Below are 19,225 nucleotides of genomic sequence, written 5' to 3' on the forward strand. Positions count from 1 at the left end.
TCACAAACTTGATTGAGTTTTTTTGAGGAAGTAACAAAGAGGATTGATGAGGGCAGAACGGTAGATGTGATCCATATGGAATTCAGTAAGGTGTTCGACAAGGTTCCCCATGGGAGACTGATTAGCAAGGTTAGATCTCATGGAATACAGGGAGAACTAGCCATTTGGGATACAGAACTGGCTCAAAGGTAGAAGACGGAGGGTGGTGGAAGCGGGTTATTTTTCAGACTGGAGGCCTGTGACCAGTGGAGTGCCACAAGGATCAGTGCCGGGTCCTCTACTTTTTGTCATTTACATAAATGATTTGGATGCGCACATAAGAAGTGCAGTTAGTAAGTTTGCAGATGACACCAAAATTGAAGGTGTAGTGGACAGCGAAGAGGGTGACCTCAGATTACAACAGGATATGGACCAGATAGGCCAATGGGCTGAGAAGTGGCAGATGGAGTTTAATTCAGATAAATCTGAGGTGCTGTATTTTGGGAAAACCAATCTTAGCAGCACTTATACACTTAATAGTAAGGTCCTAGGGAGTGTTGCTGAACAAAGAGACCTTGGAGTGCAGGTTCATAGCTCCTTGAAAGTGAAGTCGCAGGTAGATAGGATCGTGAAGAAGGCATTTGGTATGTTTTCTTTTATTGGTCAAAGTATTGAGTATAGGAGTTGAGAGGTCATGTTGCGGCTGTACAGGACATTGGTTAGGCCACTGTTGGAATATTGCGTGCAATTCTGGTCACCTTCCTATTGGATAGATGTTGTGAAGCTTGAAAGGGTTGAGAAAAGATTTACAAGGATGTTGCCAGGGTTGGAGGATTTGAGCTATAAGGAGAGGCTGAACAGGCTGGGGCTGTTTTCCCTGGAATGTCGGAGGCTAAGGGGTGACCTTATAGAGGTTTACAAAATTATGAGGGGCATGGATAGGGTAAATAGGCAAAGTCTTTTCCCTGGGGTTGGGGAGTCCAGAACTAGAGGGCATAGATTTAGGATGAGAGGGGAGAGATATAAAAGAGACCTACGGGGCAACTTTTTCACACAGACGGTGGTAAGTGTATGGAATGAGCCGACAGAGGAAGTGGTGGAGGCTGGTACAATTGCAACATTTAAGAGGCATTTGGATGGGTATATGAATTGGAAGGGTTTGAAGGGATATGTGCCAGGTGCTGACAGGTGGGACTCAATTGGGTTGGCATATCTGATCGGCATGGACAGGTTGGACCAAAGGGTCTGTTTCTATGCTGTACATCTCTATGACTCTATAAGGTCTGAAAAATACAATTAGTTAGCCAAGCTGATATGGCATGCCTGGTCAAACAGCTGCCTATGGCAAAGCCAATTTTTAAAATAGAATTTTATTTGCTTTCACTGTCCATCACATTTATTTTCAGAACAAAGTCAATGTTTGAAAAACTAATAGTGCAGATAAATCCTTCCTTCAAAAATAGACTTTATGAACAAAATGGATTTGTTTTCCTATAACCTTTCAACAATCTTACTCAAATAATGAAAAAGGATAAACATTATTTTTAGAATTTCTATTTATGTATTTTAATAGGAATTATGGTCTTCAGCTATACATATGACAAATGTCGCTATCACAGAGAGCTGTTGTAAGCATCTAGTGGGTATATTTGATTGTGATAACTAATTAAATAGATTTGTTTCTTGTATATTTATATAATGTATTACACCAGTTTCTATCTTATCTAAAAAAGTAATAGTGGATTATCTCCTTTATATAGTGCAGATAAGTAATACTGGCTGTTACAGGTTAATGTCATTTTTACCAAGGAACTCTTCAAAACTTCACATCTGTAAACCTGTTATGTATACTGTTACTGAAGATTAGTTGACTTTCTGTTACCTATTTTATAGTGTTGTGATTGATGCATAATATAAGACAGGCCAAATCCCAAAGTGAAACCTGGCCTGATAGACCTTAAGTTTTATTTCTCTTTTACTGTGGAGGTCACTGAACATACCCATAAAAGATTGAACACATACATTTAACAGAAAAACATAAACATTTATTAAGCAAAAGAAAAATAAACAAATTATATTACACTAGACAAGAATTATTAGAATTAATTTCAAACAGCAGAAAAATAGACTGTTTTGCAGTCAATTTAAATGAACTTTATTGGAACTAAGATCAGCCACAATAAGACAAACCTTCACAAGTTGCATTAAGGAATGGTATGTAAGGGAAACAATCAAAGGAAAATCATTGCAGAATATTGGTTTCCAGGCTCCTTGAGGATGGTGGGAACATTGAAGCAGAGGGTTTTGATTCTTCAGATACTACTTTATGGCTGCAGACCATTTTCATTCCAAATACTTGTAGTCCTCAACATAAGCTAGAAACCAGCTTCTCCTTTGATCCCAGGAATATCCTTACAGGTACCTAGACATTACTGAAGAATTACCCCAATTTCCAAGCCAAGGTTTTTTGTTCCATTCAAACGGCTGTAATTGGTTTCTTTCAGGAAATCCTGCACTTTTACTACATGCTATTTTCTTCCATTAGTATCTCTGCTTGAGGCCCTTAAAACAAATTGACAACTCATCTCAAAATTATTTAACATAGGTTCCCCAAATTTAGCAACTCCTGTAAGATTTCTTAATTTCTGGCACCCTCGCAGCATTCTGCTCCTGGACCTTTCTTCCCACTAACCTCAAGGCTTGTCAGGACTTCTCCCCAGCGCTGTTTGCTTGGAGACTGCACTTCTGCTATTATAAACCTCTTCCCCTGCATGAGACTGCATCTGATGATTGTACATCCCAAATCAGCAAAGAATCTGTCCAAGTGGCTTGGACAGAAATCATTTCACAAAAAGCTCAGTGTCCAAGTTGAATTCTGAATACTAGGCTGTCTTGCAAAACAAACTCTATTCTAAAGAGGCTGTATTCAATGAGTGTCGGTACAAAATAATAATAGGGTATCATCTTACACAAACTTTAAAACAACTATGGAAATAATAGCTTAAATTAACCACAGGTTGAAAGAAGGGTAAATGACGCTTCCAGCCCTCAGGCAACTTCCTTCTGACAAAGTTTTGTGTAACCAATATATAATTTGTTTTCAAACTTAGAACTTTTCCTTGTTTACTTTGCTTTACCATAGTCTCTAAGGAGTTCCTAAATTTACGGTTTGCCTTCATTCTCCTTTAGAATTCAACTGCTGCATTGAAGTGTACAATGTCTTTTTCATGAAATGCATTTGTACTTTAGTGTACTGGTGTCATCATGTAACATCATTCTCTTTTGTATCTATATGAATTCTGTGGGAGTCATTAAACACACAACAGTTGAAACATGGTGCTAGAGTGGTGCATCTGAAAATATGTGGATTTTCAGAGCTGTAAGAGTGTCAGGTACTGAACGAAACAGGTCTGACTGCATCAACCTGATGAAGAATTGTTCTGGATTTGAAACATTAACTCTGTTTCTCTCTCCACCAATGCTCCAGCACTTGAGTTTCTCCAGCAATTTCTGTGTTTATTTTCAGCATCCACAGTTTTATTTCTGTTGGATTTGTGAACTATTTAGCAATGTTCTTGCCTAATTTATCAATGGAGTGTGAACCTCTACGTACACCCAATGCTCACAATATGCAGTGGTGTTGAGACACAGAACAAGAGCAGCTTTCACTAGAGTGAAACGTGTTGTTAGTATTGAGGTACTACAATGTCAATGATGAAGTCACCATGCTTTTGATGTCAGTAAGGCAGGGTTTGGAACATATCTTCAGCAGCATGAACAACTGCACTTTCATCCATGGCATTAACACAAACTCAATCTAGGTGTTGTGTGACTTTTAACTTTGTACACCCCAGTCCAACACCGGCATCTCCAAATCATTGCTACATTCAGAGATAGAGTGTTTTCGTTTCTACTTCACCCCAATAGCTGCTGAAATGCCTGGTCGTGCACTTGTTATTTCTGGATTCAGTGATATTAAACCTTTAGTTGAAACACTCTCATCTTCTACTCTCTGCAATCTTCCACACATCTAAAATTAAGCTATTATATTCCAAGTAAACATTCTTCTCAACCATCAGCTGTTGATTAACATTGACTTCCAGTCTCCCAATGCTTTTCATCTAAAATTCTCATTTGTGTTTGTAAACATACTATACCTTTATCTAGAAGATCAAAAAAGGTTGCCACAGAATCGCTAATAAAAATCATCGTAAGTGGTGCACTATGAGGGGCATAACATAGGAGTTATATGGGCTGGTCATTGTCATAGAAGTCTACAACACAGAGAAGGTGCTTCTACCCATCAAGTTTGTATTCGTCAAAAACAACCATCTAACTATCCTGATCACAGTTTCCAGCCGTGTATGTCTCAGCATCGCAAGTGCACATCAAATTCTGAAACGTTATGATGGTTTCTGCTTCTATCACCCTTCCATGCAGTTAGTTCCAGATTCCCATCTCTCTCTGGGTGAAAAAAATCCTCACATCTATTTTATGGTCTATTCAAACTGAAAGGTGCCAAAATCATTAATAAATACCATCATATCACAAAGTATTCTTACTATCCAAATTTGATTTTTTTTTATTATTGGTGACTACAGGACACTCTGTTGCTCACCAGTCACAGAAAACATTGATAGAACTTACGGGTCAAGTTTCCTTTCCAGTTCTACACAGGCACAGATAAGCCCAAGAAATTTAATTATGTCTCATGGTCAGTATATCAGTGTAATTTTAACAGTCATACCCATGATAGCATCACTGAAAATGGGCATTTGACCTGACAGTTTAAAGGACTCACACTCCATCTTAAATGGCACCAGCTGAAAGACAATAAAATCCTGGGAACATATTCCTTAACACTGCTGTACTGTAATCTATTAATTTAATATTAACTTGGTTTATGAGAAATGTATGTATATAAAAGTGAGCTGTAATAAACATGAGCTGGATTCTTCAATACCACTTCTCCAGTTCCTTAGGTTACAGTGAAGGTGGGGTCACTACCAACTTCTCAAAGGCAATTAGGAATTGGCATCAAATGCTGGCTTTGCCAACAACACATCCCATGAAAGAAAAACAAGGCCCTGTTTAAAACACAATGCTTTGATTTAGCTTCAGGTCATCCATTAATTGGATTGGAATTCATTTTACATTTCACCTCAGTGGCACATTAAATTAAGGTATTTGTTCTATTGGGCTAGATAAGTAAAGTTATGAAACAGAATAAATCTAACAGCAAGTGTTTAATGCTTGTTTGTGGTGCCTTGCCTCTTCACATGTTTGGAGTGGCTACCCTCAAGCTACATATACCCATTCTTTTACTCTGTATTGGAGATAGATACTTCTGGTCCTTAGTGGACTATGACTCCTTGTATTACTTGTAACTAGAATGCAAATTGTAGCGATAGGGATTGGATAATTGAACTGGGAGAAAGTGAGGACTGTAGATGCTGAAGATCAGAGCCAAAAGATGTATTGCTGGAAAAGCGCAGCAGGTCAGGCAGCATCCAAGGAGCAGGAGAATCGACGTTTCGGGCATAAGCCCTTCTTCAGGAATGAGGAAGGTGTGCCAAGCAGGCTAAGATAAAGGTAGGGAGGAGGGACTTGGGGGAGGGGTGTTGGGAATGCGATAGGGGGAAGGAGGTCAAGGTGAGGGTAATAGGCTGGAGAGGGGGTGGGGGCAGAGAGGTCGGGAAGAAGATTGCAGGTTAGGAGGGCGGTGCTGAATCCGAGGGTTGAGACTGAGATAAGGTGGGGGGAGGGGAAATGGGGAAGCTGGAGAAATCTACATTCATCCCTTGTGGTTGGAGAGTTCCTAGGTGGAAGGTGAGGCGCTCTTCCTCCAGGCGTCGTGTTGCCATGGTCTGGTGATGGAGGAGGCCAAGGACCTGCATGTCCTTGGCGGAGTGGGAGGGGCAGTTAAAGTGTTCAGCCACGGGGTGGTTGGGTTGGTTGGTGCAGGTGTCCCAGAGATGTTCTCTGAAACGTTCTGCAAGTAGGTGGCCTGTCTCCCCAATGTACAGGAGGCCACATTGGGTGCAGCAGATACAGTAAATGATGTGTGGAGGTGCAGGTGAATTTGTGATGGATATGGAAGGATCCCTTGGGGCCTTGGAGGGAAGTGAGGGGGTAATGTGGGCGCAAGTTTTGCATTTCTTGCGGTGGCCCCCCCTCACTTCCCTCCAAGGCCCCAAGGGATCCTTCCATATCCGTCACAAATTTACCTGCACCTCCACACCCATCATTTACTGCATCCTCTGCACCCGATGTAGCCTCCTCTATATTGGGGAGACATTTACTATAAACCGACCGACTCCCACAGCTACCTAGATTACACCTTCTCCCACCCTGCCCCCTGTAAAAACGCCATCCCATATTCCCAATTCCTTCGCCGCATCTGCTCCCAGGAGGACCAATTCCAATACCAAATGACCCAGATGGCCTCCTTCTTCAAAGATCGCGATTTTCCCTCAGACAATGCCCTCCACCGCATCTCCTCCACTTCCTGCTCCTCTGCCCTTGAACCCCGCCCCTCCAACCGCCACCAGGACAGAACCCCACTGGTCCTCACCTTCCACCCCACCAACCTCCGGATACATCGTATCATCCATCGTCATTTCCGCCACCTCCAAACGGACCCCACCACCAGGGATATATTTCCCTCCCCACCCCTATTAGCGTTCCTCAAAGACCACTCCCTTCGTGACTCCCTCGTCAGGTCCACAGCCCCCACCAACCCAACCTCCACTCCCGGCACCTTCCCCTGCTACCGCAAGAAAATGATTTCAATGGATGATATGATATAAGATTTCTCAATTTAATGTCTAAGCTGTTATTACAATGATCTCAATAAAAGTAACCACAATGCTACATTTCCTTTTAAAACACCGTATTAGCAGTGCTTGTGAATTGTGGGTTTTCTTGGGCTTTCTATGGCACACATTAAAAAGATTAAAAATAAATTTACTTGCAAAGAAAATCCTTACAATAAAACACACAGAAATATAATTCATTATTGAAATTAAACCCGAGAGAAGAGTTGTTTTTCCTCTCTGGATAATGTCATGCTCTGCAGGAACATGAAGCCCGGGCCAGCTCGAGTTTCGAAACGCCAGGCACCGACAGTCATTTTGTTTCATGTCGCGGGCCGTAGGGCGGTTTGCGCATGCGGCCTGGGAGGAGAGCCGTGAAGATGGACGTGAATCAGCCGAAACAGGAGCATCTGCTGGCGCTGAAAGGTAAGGAGCGGCTGCCGGCTCGGCTCGGCCCAGGCCCGGCCCGGCCCGGCCCCTGTACCACCTCGGCCTGGATGGAGAGCGGTGGCGGGACCTGAGAAAGAGCCCGGTCTCAGCTTCCCGAGCGCCGCACCTTTCCTACTTTAGAGAGTGACTCAGCCCTGACAGGGACAGGGACAGGGAGCGGAGACCTTCACCTGGCTGTCCGTGCCTGCGATCTGCTCTCACCGCAGCCTCCTGTTTCCCAGCGCAGCTCTATGAAGGGCTTTTGCCCGAAATGTCGATTTTCCTGCTCCTCGGATGCTGCCTGACCTGCTGTGCTGTTCCAGCACCCCAATCCAGAATCTATTTACAGTGCACTGGCTTTTGCATGTTGGCGCCATCGAGTACTCAATGTTTACTCCACTTTCCACTTTGAAAATAAGAGATCACAGACCATAGATCTGGTTTGTCACATTGAAAATTCCGGTGATCCTAATTAGAGAGCGTGTTCCAAGCTCTGATAGAACACAGGCATGAGCATCACCTGTATAAACGTCAGTTATTTTGCAACGAAATTAGACAAAGCAGTGCGGATGTTGGAAATTTGAAACAAATTGTGTTGCAGAAACTGTGCAGCATCTGTGCAGAGAAAGAAGAGTTAGCGTTTCGGATTCAGCGACCCTTCATAGAACTAGAACCCGAAATGTTAATTCTGCTTTCTCTCCACAGATGCAACCAGAATGTCTCCAGCAACTTCTGCTTTCGTTTCAGTTAATTTCCTACATTAGTGAGATTCCGAATTGGTTAATGCCTCGCTCTCAAAGCTGTTCAGTTAAACCTTTGTTAATCTATGGCACAAAATGTCAATATTTTTGTGTGCCCTCAATAAGCGCTTAAATTGATGAACTTAAGAGCAACATAATGAATTACAGTTGTGGCCAGTGGCCTGTGCCCAGCGTGATTTTTTAAAAAATCTGTTGTGTGTGAAATTTGCCAGGGTAAACTTGTTTGTCGAAATACAGTGTAATGAATGTATGTTTGGGGAAGGTACTGTGGAATGTATTTTTTTGAATGGGCGTATACATTTCAGATTTCCATGCGTTTAGAGTTGGACACCACATGCTGTGAATACACCAGTTTTCTGTGTTTGGCCTTTTTATAGAAACATTTCAGTTGTTGTAGATAATAGTATTTAAAGTTATATTTCCCCTATTCGTTGCAAAGTTGAGACTTTTGGAATTTAGGATGGGTCCACAGTGCTACAGTGTCGGCATTTTTGCACATTGATAAATGTTTAAAAGTTGGGCGAGGGAGTGTTTTGTGAAGAAAACTTTGAAAGACACTAATGAGGTTTCTGACAAGTGAAGAACTATAACCTGTCAGGAGTCATAACTATGTAGGGAAGGAAAGATTTTCTCTTGATAGAAGTATCAAGATTTTTAAAAATGTGCAGTTATGTTAATGTTGCCATATTAATGTAACCTGTTGTTAACTAATACACATAACTATACTCCCACCCTATGTACTTAGAACTTTTGCAGTAAACTTTTATGTGGATCCTTATAAAATGCCTTTTAGAAATCCAAAAATACTAGGTCACTTTTTTTCCCATTGTTTGTTACATCTTTACAAATTTCTAAATTAATCAAATCTATTTTTCTTCTATAAAACCATGTTCAAAATGTGTGACTATCTATTCTAGGTTCGCCCAAAAGTGGAAATGTTCTCCCAATCACCCTGTGAAGACCTCTCAGGATCTTCATATTTTGTTGGGATTGACTCTTACTCTTCTAAACTCCAGATAAAACCTAACTTTCTCTGAATGTCTTCCAGTGCGTTTACATTGGTTCTCAACAAAATGTGACCACTATGCAGTACTGTAGATGTGGCCTCACCAATGTCCTGTATAGCTGAAACATAACCTCCCCACTATTATATTCAATCCCCCTTGCAGTGAAAAATGCATTCTGTTAATTTTCTTAATGCCTTGCTGTTTGTTTTTAATGGTCTGGTACTAGCTCCTTAATAATGGATTCCAGCGTTTTTGCAGTGGTAGATGTTAATTTTGGAGGTCAAAATATTCCCTTATAGTCTTCCTCCTTTCTTCAACAATAATATTAAATTTGTGGCTTTTCAAACCATTGGAACCTTTGTTAGTGTTTAGTCACAATGCAAGACATGTTCTATCTCTATTATTTGTCTATTTTCTTCGGAAAACTTGAAAAATTATGAGCAATCTATCACAGTGAAAATAAATCCTTAACTTAAGTTGCTTTGAAATCGATATCTGTGATTGGTTAATGCCATTATTGCAAATATGCTAAATGTTGCATAAGCCCGTTTGACCAGTTGCAAATTACAATGTTAATTCTATGTTGACAGTACTGTTTAATCAGAGGAGCATCAGCTTGATTGATTCTATACTGCCAGGTAACCTGCTGATGCAGTACTAGCTTTAGATCGTACTTAACTACTCTAAAAACATTTGGCAGAATCTAGGAGAGAGAAGATTTTTTTCTTACAGTTTGGTGAGTATTGCTGGCAGGGTTGCTCAATTGTTGCCCATTTCTAATTTTACTTGCACTGTTGCCTTGCTAGACCATTTCAAGTACAATTAAGAGTCCACAACTTGACATTGACTTTGGTCATTTTACAATTGCTGTTAGTTAATAATCAAATAATTGGAAATCATTTTAATCAAGTTTAGTTCATTATTCATTGCTAGATATAGTGTGGCATCCAATTTTGTTAGTTCTAGAACACATTGCTGAAAAATATCCACCTTGAAAATATGCAAGAAGATCACAGTTTCTGACTTGAACCTCTCTTCCTAGCCTGTATTTGAATTCTCCACATAAATAATTTTACATCAGATACATTATCTGCTAAAGCAGATCATACATTTCTGTTATTTTTATAATACATTTTCAATTCTTTGCTGCTACCAAAAGCCCTGTAATCAATTGCACTGCAGTTAATTCCTGACATCTGGTTAATTCCTGACACCTCAATTCCACCAAAAGTTTCTGCTTATTGCTTTCTTTTACTAATATGGTAGCAGCATTTTTAATCAAGGCTGCCATCCTTCCCTGCTTTGTCCGAGTTTTCCTTCTAATTATGATCACGTTACAGGCATATCTCTGTGATCAATCCTTCTTCTCTTACTTTGCTTAAATGTAAAAGAGCTTTGCATATAATCAGTTGCTGGAGAGGTTAGTCATTAGGCTAGTAATGGACTGTTTCCTTTGGGATTGAGTTTTGGAATGAATATGGTTTGTTCAAAGAAAAGTGGGAGTCGATAAAGTGTGGAGCTGGAAAAAGGACAGCAGGTCAAGCAGCATCAGAGGAGTGGAGAATCAGTTTTTCAGTTTGGAACCTTTCATCAGATCTAGGGGAGGGGAAATGGAGCAGAGAAATAAATGGGGGCAGTGGATGTAGGTAGCAGGTGATTGATCAGTGGGAAAGCTGAAGTGGATAGTTGGAAAGGAACATGGACAGGTTAGATCAGGTCGATGGGGTGGGGTAGAGAGGAAGGGTTATATCTGGGATGAGGTGTTGGGCGGAGGGAGGTTTGAAAGCTAGTGAGTTCTATGTCAAGGCCATATGGTTGTAAGTTCCTGAAGGGGATGATGAAGCGTTCTTCCTTGAGTTTGTGTGTGACCTTACTTTGAGGGTGGAGGATGCCCAGATTAGACATGTCATTGGGGGAGGGGGAAGTTGAAATGGCTGGAAACTGGAAGATGGAGTTGATATTCCCTGAACTGATTCCAGAGTTAAGTTCAGCCTCTCCGATGGAGACGATACTACATCGAGAGTAACCGATACAATGAATCAGGTTTGAGGAAATGCAGCTGAATCTCTGCCGGACTTGGAATGATTCTTTGGGACGTTGGATGGAGCTAAGCAGGGAAGTGTGAGGGCACATTTTGCACCTCCTGTGGCTGCAGAAAACAAAGCTAGGTTATGTTCCTGATACTATAATTTTTATGTGAGAAACCTATTGGCTGACTTCAACCTAAGTGTCGTCTTGTGGCTTCTGTCCCACTGGTTGCTTTATCCTTCATTCAAAGTGAGGTGATGAGTGTGAGGGTCTGAGAGGGACTTGGTGAGTCAATGGTTATCTCCATTGAACCTACAGTTTGTTTTTAAAGGACTGTACATGTTTAGTAACCACATCAAAACAGAAATCGAGTCAACACTTTGGGGAATGTACCTTATTTACAATCTGTACTAAAACAAAAAAACAGTTTTCAAACTTGCTTTAAATAAGGGATCTCTTTACTGTACTGGGGTGTCATCTTAGGTTGTGATCTTGGGCTTCTGGAGTGGGAGATCAGACTGTATATTTTAGGCATGGGTAAAGATCTATCACGAGTCAATACTGACAGCAGCTGCTTTCTTAGTTTTTTGTTTTCCAAAAATTGGATATTTGGTACTTTTGCATGTATGTTGCAAAGCTGCAGAATTAGATTCCCCATCAGTTAGGATGCTGTTTGTGAGAGGATCTAAAATTATGGACAAATATCAATGCTTTAGAAGTAAATTTTTAAAAGCTACATTACTGTTTGTAGTTTAAGTATTGCATATACGAGAAATATTCAAAGATATTTATCTCTGCAGGGTAGCACTTCCTGAAGGTGATAGACTGCTGCATCTGAATATTGTGCTTCTGCTAAATTGATGAAGGAAGCACGATCAGTGACAATTCACTTCATTCTGAATGACTTATAGATTTGCATTTGTGAAGGTATAAGGAGAAAGGCTTGGTGAAATTCATTGGCCTGCGGTGATTCCATTGCTGAGACTATTGCTTTTTGCCCAGAGCTGTCATTCAGATGGAAGTAGTGGTACATTATAGGCCTAATCACGACTGTTCTTCTGATGTACTAAAGATAGCAGGAAAATTGTTAGAAGACTTGCCACAAAAAATTTCACAAAGATTCATACCATGGTTTCCAAATCATATGAAAAGTTTACCAATGAAACCGCAGAAATGTCCACCTACTATTTCATATGAAGAAGCACAAAGAATTAAAAAGTACTTGGTTGATGTGGAATTCAAAGCAGAAAGACAAAATTATGATTGCACAGAGGATCTTCTGGAATTCTCCGTAAACCTGCAAATGAAAGATCATCTTACTCAGGTAGCTGCTGCAGAATTTGTTCCTGAAATGACTGATTTACTGTGTGGAGTTACAAATGAGGAATATAAATCAGAAAGGTCATGGAGTGTTACGAGATACAGCAGAATGAAAGGATCAAACATTTTGGCAGTTAGCCGAAGACTTCAAATAATTAAGGAAAAGTTCCAGCTACATTCTTTTCAAAGGGCAAAGTGGGTTATTGATCAATCCAATTGCATTGCTCAGCAACTGGAAGAGATCTGGGCTAAACTGAGTAGTGTTATCCAACATGGTGATCTTCCTGGTTGCAATGCCAAAATACATAGACATCTTGGTCAAATATGGGTTTTCTGTGATCTAATGTGCTGTGAATATGTTGGTAATTTTATTAAACAAGTATTAAATCTTGCAGGTAAAATCAGTTTACTTGTACATCGACATGGTTTAATTTATAACTTGTAGGTATGAATAATGTTATTTCAGAACTAAAATGTCATTAATATGTATGAATTTCTTGCCAGTGTCTGTAGACTTTAAACAATACAAATTTACATGTAATTTTGATAAATGAGCAGATTGTCTTTAATGACCGCTTGTGTAAACTCTAAAGTAAACTTGCATGTCAGCCTTGGACTCTGGTCATACTCTTCTCTAAAACAGAATATTGCCAAATCCCACTTCAGAGACTTAAATACAAAATTTTATTCAGTTCCTTGGTTGCATCCTGAGGGTGTTTTGCTGTAGAGAGTGGCAGTTTCTTGGATCTGAGGAAGATGCCATGGCACTTTAAAAGAAAATGTAGAGTTCAACATTATAGTTTTTAAAAATAACTGTTTTTGTAATCAACCTGTTATGTTATGACACACACACCTCCAGGACAGGTCTAACTCAAACACTCTGGCCCAGACGTTCTCCCAACTAGTTACTTTCTAATTGATCTGTACAGAGACTTTATTACACTCCTCTGGAGCAGGACACATTTGAACCTAGATCCCCTGGCTCAAAGCGAAGGACACTATTATTGTGCCGTAAGAACCCTTAAGTTCTCTCTTGTACTATGGACAACATTTATCCTTTAGTTAAACTTATTACAACAGATTGTTTGGTCACTAACACATTGCTGCTGGGTCAAATACCTGGATCTCCCTTTCTAACTATATTACATCATCAGCTGTAGTTCAAAAAGGTTGCTGATTACCTTGCGTGATGGACAGTAAATGCTGAACAATAAATGCTGGCCTAGCCACATCTCATGAATAAGTCTATATTTAAAAAAAACCTAACTATCCACAAATTGTTGCTGTATTTCCTGCATGTTTAAATGGAAATAACTAAACTTCAGAATTACTTACGTGGCTATAAAGCATCTTGGATTGTCCTGAGGTTATGAATGATGCTACTCTATGTAAGTATTTTTTAATATAAACTTTCTCACATCAGAACAATTTTTCCTCTTCCCAGACACTTTGCAATTTCCTTGAACGTGTTTTCTGTAAAGAAATACTCATTCATTGATCTCTGTTTTTCATAGAGGTGTTTTGCAGGGCATTAGTAAATGGTCAATGGCATTGTGTCATTTTGAACTGAAAATTCAGTTTAATGTCCTGGTCACTTGAGTTAATTGTTTTAGTTAGGATAGGGATCGTGGCTTCAGCATTCCTGTACATAGGAGAATGGAAAGAAAACTAAAATTCCAGTTTCAGGCCCATGTCCAGTGATTTTCGCTGAAGTATTGAATGTATATAGTGGTTGGCTGTCAACTGGATAAATCTCAATCATGCCATCTTCCAAGTTAATTGCACTGTTCAAACAAAAGCTTGTGCAACAAGTGTTTTCAGAGTTGGTACTTAATTAATGGTTTCAAGGGATGCTGATGCTGTGGTGCAATCTTTCAGTATGAGGAAAGAAAGGGAAATGAGAATAGCACAAGTGCAATGCACTTTCATTATTTACATTGTTAGCAGGGCAGGCGAGATGATGCAGTTCAGAATTGTATTGGAGATGAGAACGAAAACGGTCCAGATTTAATCTTGAATGAAACATGTTCTGCATAAAATGTGTAAATACACTGGAAATAAATATTTAAAAGATATATTGCATTTGTCTTTTATTTACCTGAGTTTAGAAGCATTGAATAATGTTGAATTGTCAACTTTCATGAACGCCCTTCTAATTTGCTTGTAACTGATGCACGTTATCACAACTTTTAACATATTCATTCCCAGCCTTACACCATACAACGGACCCACTTTTCTGGGTCAGTGGGCTGGTAGTCAGAGTTGTAGAGATGTACAGCATGGAAACAATCCCTTCAGACCAGCTTGTCCATGCCGACCAGATATCTTACAATAGTCTAGTCCCATTTTCCAGCATTTGGCCCATATCCCTCTAAATCCTTTCTATTCCTATACCCATCTCAATACCTTTTTAACTGCTGTAAGTGTACCAGCTTCTGCCACTTTCTGTGGCAGGTCATTCCTTACATGCACCACCCTCTGCGTGAAACAGTTGCCCCATTAGGTTCCTTTTAAATTTTTCCCCTCTCACCCTAAACCCATGCAAACCCTCAAGCAACTTGCTAACCTTCAAGTCTCTGAACAATAGCACCAATCAGACCATGCATTTTAAGTATAAACATGTCAGACGTTTCATTTGTAATATATGATCTATTGAATAGTTGTATTCTCAGAATCTACACATTTTCAAAGCTGAATATCTTCTCCATTTTAACCTTAGTGGTTTTTTGCCATGATTCAGAATTTTGGCTGAAAGTATTCATGCCAATATTATGTAATAACTATTTACCTTATCCATTTTTCTCATATTTGGGAAAAAGTTTGTACATGATTTCAAGCTTATGAAGTCAATTCGGAGATTATACCACCCCGTTGTTTTGATTTGGAAACTGAAATTTCTACCAATTGGCTGAACAGCATGCTTAAGTCTTCATGTGACCTCTTGAACAGGCTTTAATTCGCAGCAATAATTAAAATTCAAGAACCTATTTTTTCCATGCTTGCTATATGCTTCGTATGCACAGGGACTGACCAAAATGTTTATATAGATTTGTAAAGAATGGAAACAGGAGCAAGCCATTTAGTTCCTTAATTGTATAAACTACTCCAGGTACAGTTGTCACAAGACGTTGCTACTTTTATATTCTGATCTTTTTGCAGGAATGGAAACTCTGCACTTTCTAATTTCTTGTCATACTTGCATGCTAACGATTTGATATTCACGTGCAAGGACAGACATGCATTTTTGTTCTCGAATTGGGTAACGTCACATTTTCTGACATTATATTCCATCTGCCTCTGGTTACTTCACCTATCTAGCTCCCTTTTTGGACTCTTTGCATCTTCCTCACCATATTGTTATCTTACCTATTTTTGTATCATCAGCAAAATTGGCTACAGTGCAGTTGATCCCTTCTTCCAAATAATGAACATAGAGTGTAAATAGATGCAACCCTAGCACTGATCCTTGTGGCAGTTCACTCAGCTTGCTAAGCTGGAAATTACTTTACTTTATGACCTGTTAGTTAACCAAACCCCTCTCCATGCTAATGTAATTCCAATAATGCCATGAACCTTGATCTTGTGCAGTAAATCTTTGTGATATTTTTAGATTACTTAGTGTGGAGACCGGCCCTTCAGCCCAACATGTCCACATCGACCTTCCGAAGAGCAAGCCACCCAGACCCACTCCCCACATCTACCCCTTCACCTAACACTACAGGTAATTTAGCATAGCCAATTCACCTAACCTGCACATTTTTGGACTGTGGGAGGAAACTGGAGCACTCAGAGGAAACCCACGCAAACACTGGGAGAATGTGCAAACTCCACAAACACAGTTGCCTGAGGCAGGAATTGAACCTGGGTCTCTGGCACTGTGAGACAGCTGTGCTAACTACTATGCCACCGTGCTGCCCACATGCCCATCTTATCAAATGCCTTTTATGGAAATACAAATGCATGACATCTATTACATCCCCTTTATCCAACCTACTTGTTAAGTTATCAAAGAACTCTAATAAATTTAAGAAATGGTATTTCCCTTCCATAAAACTGATTATAATCTGATTTACTAAATATTTGACTGCTCCCTCACTAATCTGTGTATCTTCACAATGCAAGGTGTTGGGCTAATTGGCTTATATTTTACTGCTTTCTGTCCACTTTTTTTTGAATAGAAGTGATATTTCTGCAGTTTTCTAATCTACTGGGATCTTTGCAGAATTTAGAGAATTTTTGGAGATTATAATCAATGCATCCATTATGACTTCAGTCACTTCAAGACCCTCAGGTTCAAGAGACTAGTAACATTTCTGTCCCTTTGGTGTTGTTAATACTTTTTCTCTAGTTATTGTTTCAAGTAGCCACCCCTCTCTTTGCTTCTTTTCTATTGACCATGATTAAAAATGTTTCCTACTGTGAAGACAGGGACAAAATATTCAAAGTTTCAGTTGTTTCCTTATTTCCCATTATTAATCACCAATCTCATTCTTCAAAGGAACAACTTTCACTTTAGCTACTTATTTCTTTTAATAAAAACTGTATTTGTGTTAATATTAATTGTATTCTATATCCATAGAAACATTTACTATCTGATCTCAATTTCCTTGCTACTTGCCCCTCATTTTTTAAGCCAGTCTTTATTGATTTCTAAAATTTCATCAATGTTCTGACCTACAACTATTCTTTGCAGTATTGCATATTTTTCCACCTTTAATGCCTTTAAGTTTGAGATACCAATAATGGATCACATTCCTCATTCTCCAGTTGAATGTGAAATTCTATCATGCAATCACTCTTACCTAGAACGTCCTTTACAATATGGTCATAAATAAATCTTCTCTGTTTTGTCCCTTCCTAACGAACTCTGCACTCTGGTTATCACTATCCTATTGTCCTTATCCTGTTGTATTATCCTATCCTATTGACACTATCACATTGTCCTTTCTCTTTTACAAATATTCAAATCTCCACTTGCTTGAAACTGTTTAATTTAAAACTCTTTTAATAGGCAAATATTGAGAATTTATTCGGATGAAGGAATGACTGCTTAATGGACAGGAAGCAGAAAGTGGACATCATTGGGACATGTTCACATTGGTGGGTTATGAGTTATGGGCTGTTGCAAGGATTAGTGCTGGTCCTCTGCTATTTAAATAATATTGTTGACATAACACCTCTGATTTCCAGTGGCATACAGGATTATGAGGATGGGGTAAAAAAAAATACTGAAGTGTTTGATCATTCATAGCCTAAATGGTTTACCCAATGCCTATGTTCCTGTGCTAAGTTTGCTGATGATGCTAGGTGGAAATGTAAGTCCTTGTTTTCAACACCACTAAGTAAATGGACAACAAAATGGCAGAATGGTTATAGTGCCAGGAAACACAAGATTATTCAATTCAGTCTGAAGAATGGAAAATCAGAATTTTTTTTAATAATGTGAAACTTGGAAATTTTGTTCGCATAAACTTTGTGTTTAAATCTGCAGCATTGCATGCAGGTGTAGCTAACAATTAGTGCAAATAACATGTTAGCCTTGACTGCAAAAGGATTAGAGTACAAAAATTAGGAAATATTGCTATAATTATTTTGAGACCACACCTGGAATAGTGTTTTCAATTTTACTCTCCATTTTTGAGGAAGGAGAGAACTGCATTGGAGGCAGTACACCAAAAAAATTGTTCTTGGGATTAGAGGCTGAGTAAATTGGACATACAAGTGTGCAAGTTAGGTTGATAAGTTCATGACTGTGATTGTGGCTCAATTTTCCTGTCCACCTGTTACTTTTTTTTGTACCTTTGTAGTAAACATCTGTCTATGACCTTGCCATCATCACTTTCTGGGGGTGAGAATTTCACAAAGCAATGACCTTCTGAGACAACATTTTCTTCTCTCTGTCTGAAAGAGAAACTCTTATTTTTAAACTGTGTCCTAATTCTAGTCGACTATATTCAGCCTGTTAAGTCCTGTCAGAAGCTTTATATTTCAATTAAATCCTCTTTCTTTCTTCTAAACATCAGTGGATACAGGCCCAAAACTATTCAGCCTTCCTCGTAAGCCTAATTTCTTCTTCGCAGAGTGAAACTTCTCTGAACTACCTCTGATTATTATATCCTTCCTCAAGTAAGGAAACCAAAACAATATACAGGATTCCTGACGTACATAATCTCACTAAGTCTGACTATAATTGGAGAAAAACTCCCTGACTTAAAGCTCAATCCCTTTGCACTAATTAGCAACATGCCTATTTGATGCCCAATCACTCATTGTATTTGCCTGCTAACATTTTGTGATTCATGTACCAGGAGGCCCAGATCCCCTTCTACTGGAGAATTTTATGATATCTTTATATTTAAAGAACATACTGTATTTCTATTCTTCAAGCCAAAGTCAGCAAGTTTGCATTTTCCCACCAAATACTCGACCTGCCATTTTTTTTTGTGCCCATTCACTTAACCTATTTAACTTCCTTTTTAAATCTATGACCTCAACTTACTTTCCAACCTGTATCATTACAAAATTTGCCAACTGTACGTTTGGTCTCTCGTTCCAAGTTATAAATATAGTTTGTAAAATAGTTGAGGTTGCAGCCCTGATGTCTGTGCCACTACAGCAGTTATATCTTGCAAATCTGACAATGACCTATTTCTCCTTACTTATTGCTTGTTAGCTAACCAATCCACTACTCATGGTTATACTATACTCCTCACACCATGAATTCTTGTGTGTAGTAACCCTCAATGTGATGCCTGATTAGATGCTTTTTGGAAGTCACAAGTATGTCACATCCACAAATTCCCCTTCATCCATGTTGCTTGTTACTTCTTCAAAGAACTGTAACACAATGGTTAGGAATGAAAGATGATGTTATAAAAACGTTCAA

At 39.3% G+C, this 19,225-nt stretch overlaps 2 protein-coding genes across 6 annotated transcripts in view; both read left to right on the plus strand.

Annotated features, from left to right (window-relative positions):
• Positions 1-7,151: 7,151 nt before the first annotated feature.
• trappc13 (trafficking protein particle complex subunit 13) overlaps positions 7,152-19,225 on the plus strand; it is a 67,110-nt gene continuing 55,036 nt past the window's right edge. For all 4 annotated transcript variants that reach the window (XM_060830391.1, XM_060830401.1, XM_060830410.1 and 1 more), the window contains exon 1: positions 7,152-7,220. In XM_060830391.1, the coding sequence (XP_060686374.1) occupies positions 7,175-7,220 (46 nt within the window). In that variant the 5' untranslated portion in view covers positions 7,152-7,174. The remainder of the gene's footprint in view (positions 7,221-19,225) is intronic.
• On the plus strand, positions 7,169-12,833 carry zgc:101664 (uncharacterized protein LOC450064 homolog). 2 transcript variants are annotated; one of them, XM_060830433.1, is made up of 2 exons: positions 7,169-7,220; positions 11,820-12,833. In XM_060830433.1, exon 2 carries the CDS (start codon positions 12,035-12,037, stop codon positions 12,782-12,784), a length of 750 nt encoding a protein of 249 aa, XP_060686416.1. In that variant the 5' UTR covers positions 7,169-7,220; positions 11,820-12,034; the 3' UTR covers positions 12,785-12,833. The 2 variants fall into 2 exon arrangements, with proteins under 2 accessions (XP_060686416.1, XP_060686425.1); XM_060830442.1 differs by lacking the exon at positions 7,169-7,220 and adding an exon at positions 7,692-7,753.

This window comes from Hemiscyllium ocellatum, chromosome 1 (assembly GCF_020745735.1).
Source record: "Hemiscyllium ocellatum isolate sHemOce1 chromosome 1, sHemOce1.pat.X.cur, whole genome shotgun sequence".
NCBI lineage: Eukaryota > Metazoa > Chordata > Chondrichthyes > Orectolobiformes > Hemiscylliidae > Hemiscyllium > Hemiscyllium ocellatum.

Bases quoted from the DNA above. Each gene is read 5' to 3' on its own strand.
- zgc:101664 (XM_060830433.1), top strand. From the start codon at position 12,035: ATGGAAGTAGTGGTACATTATAGGCCTAATCACGACTGTTCTTCTGAT.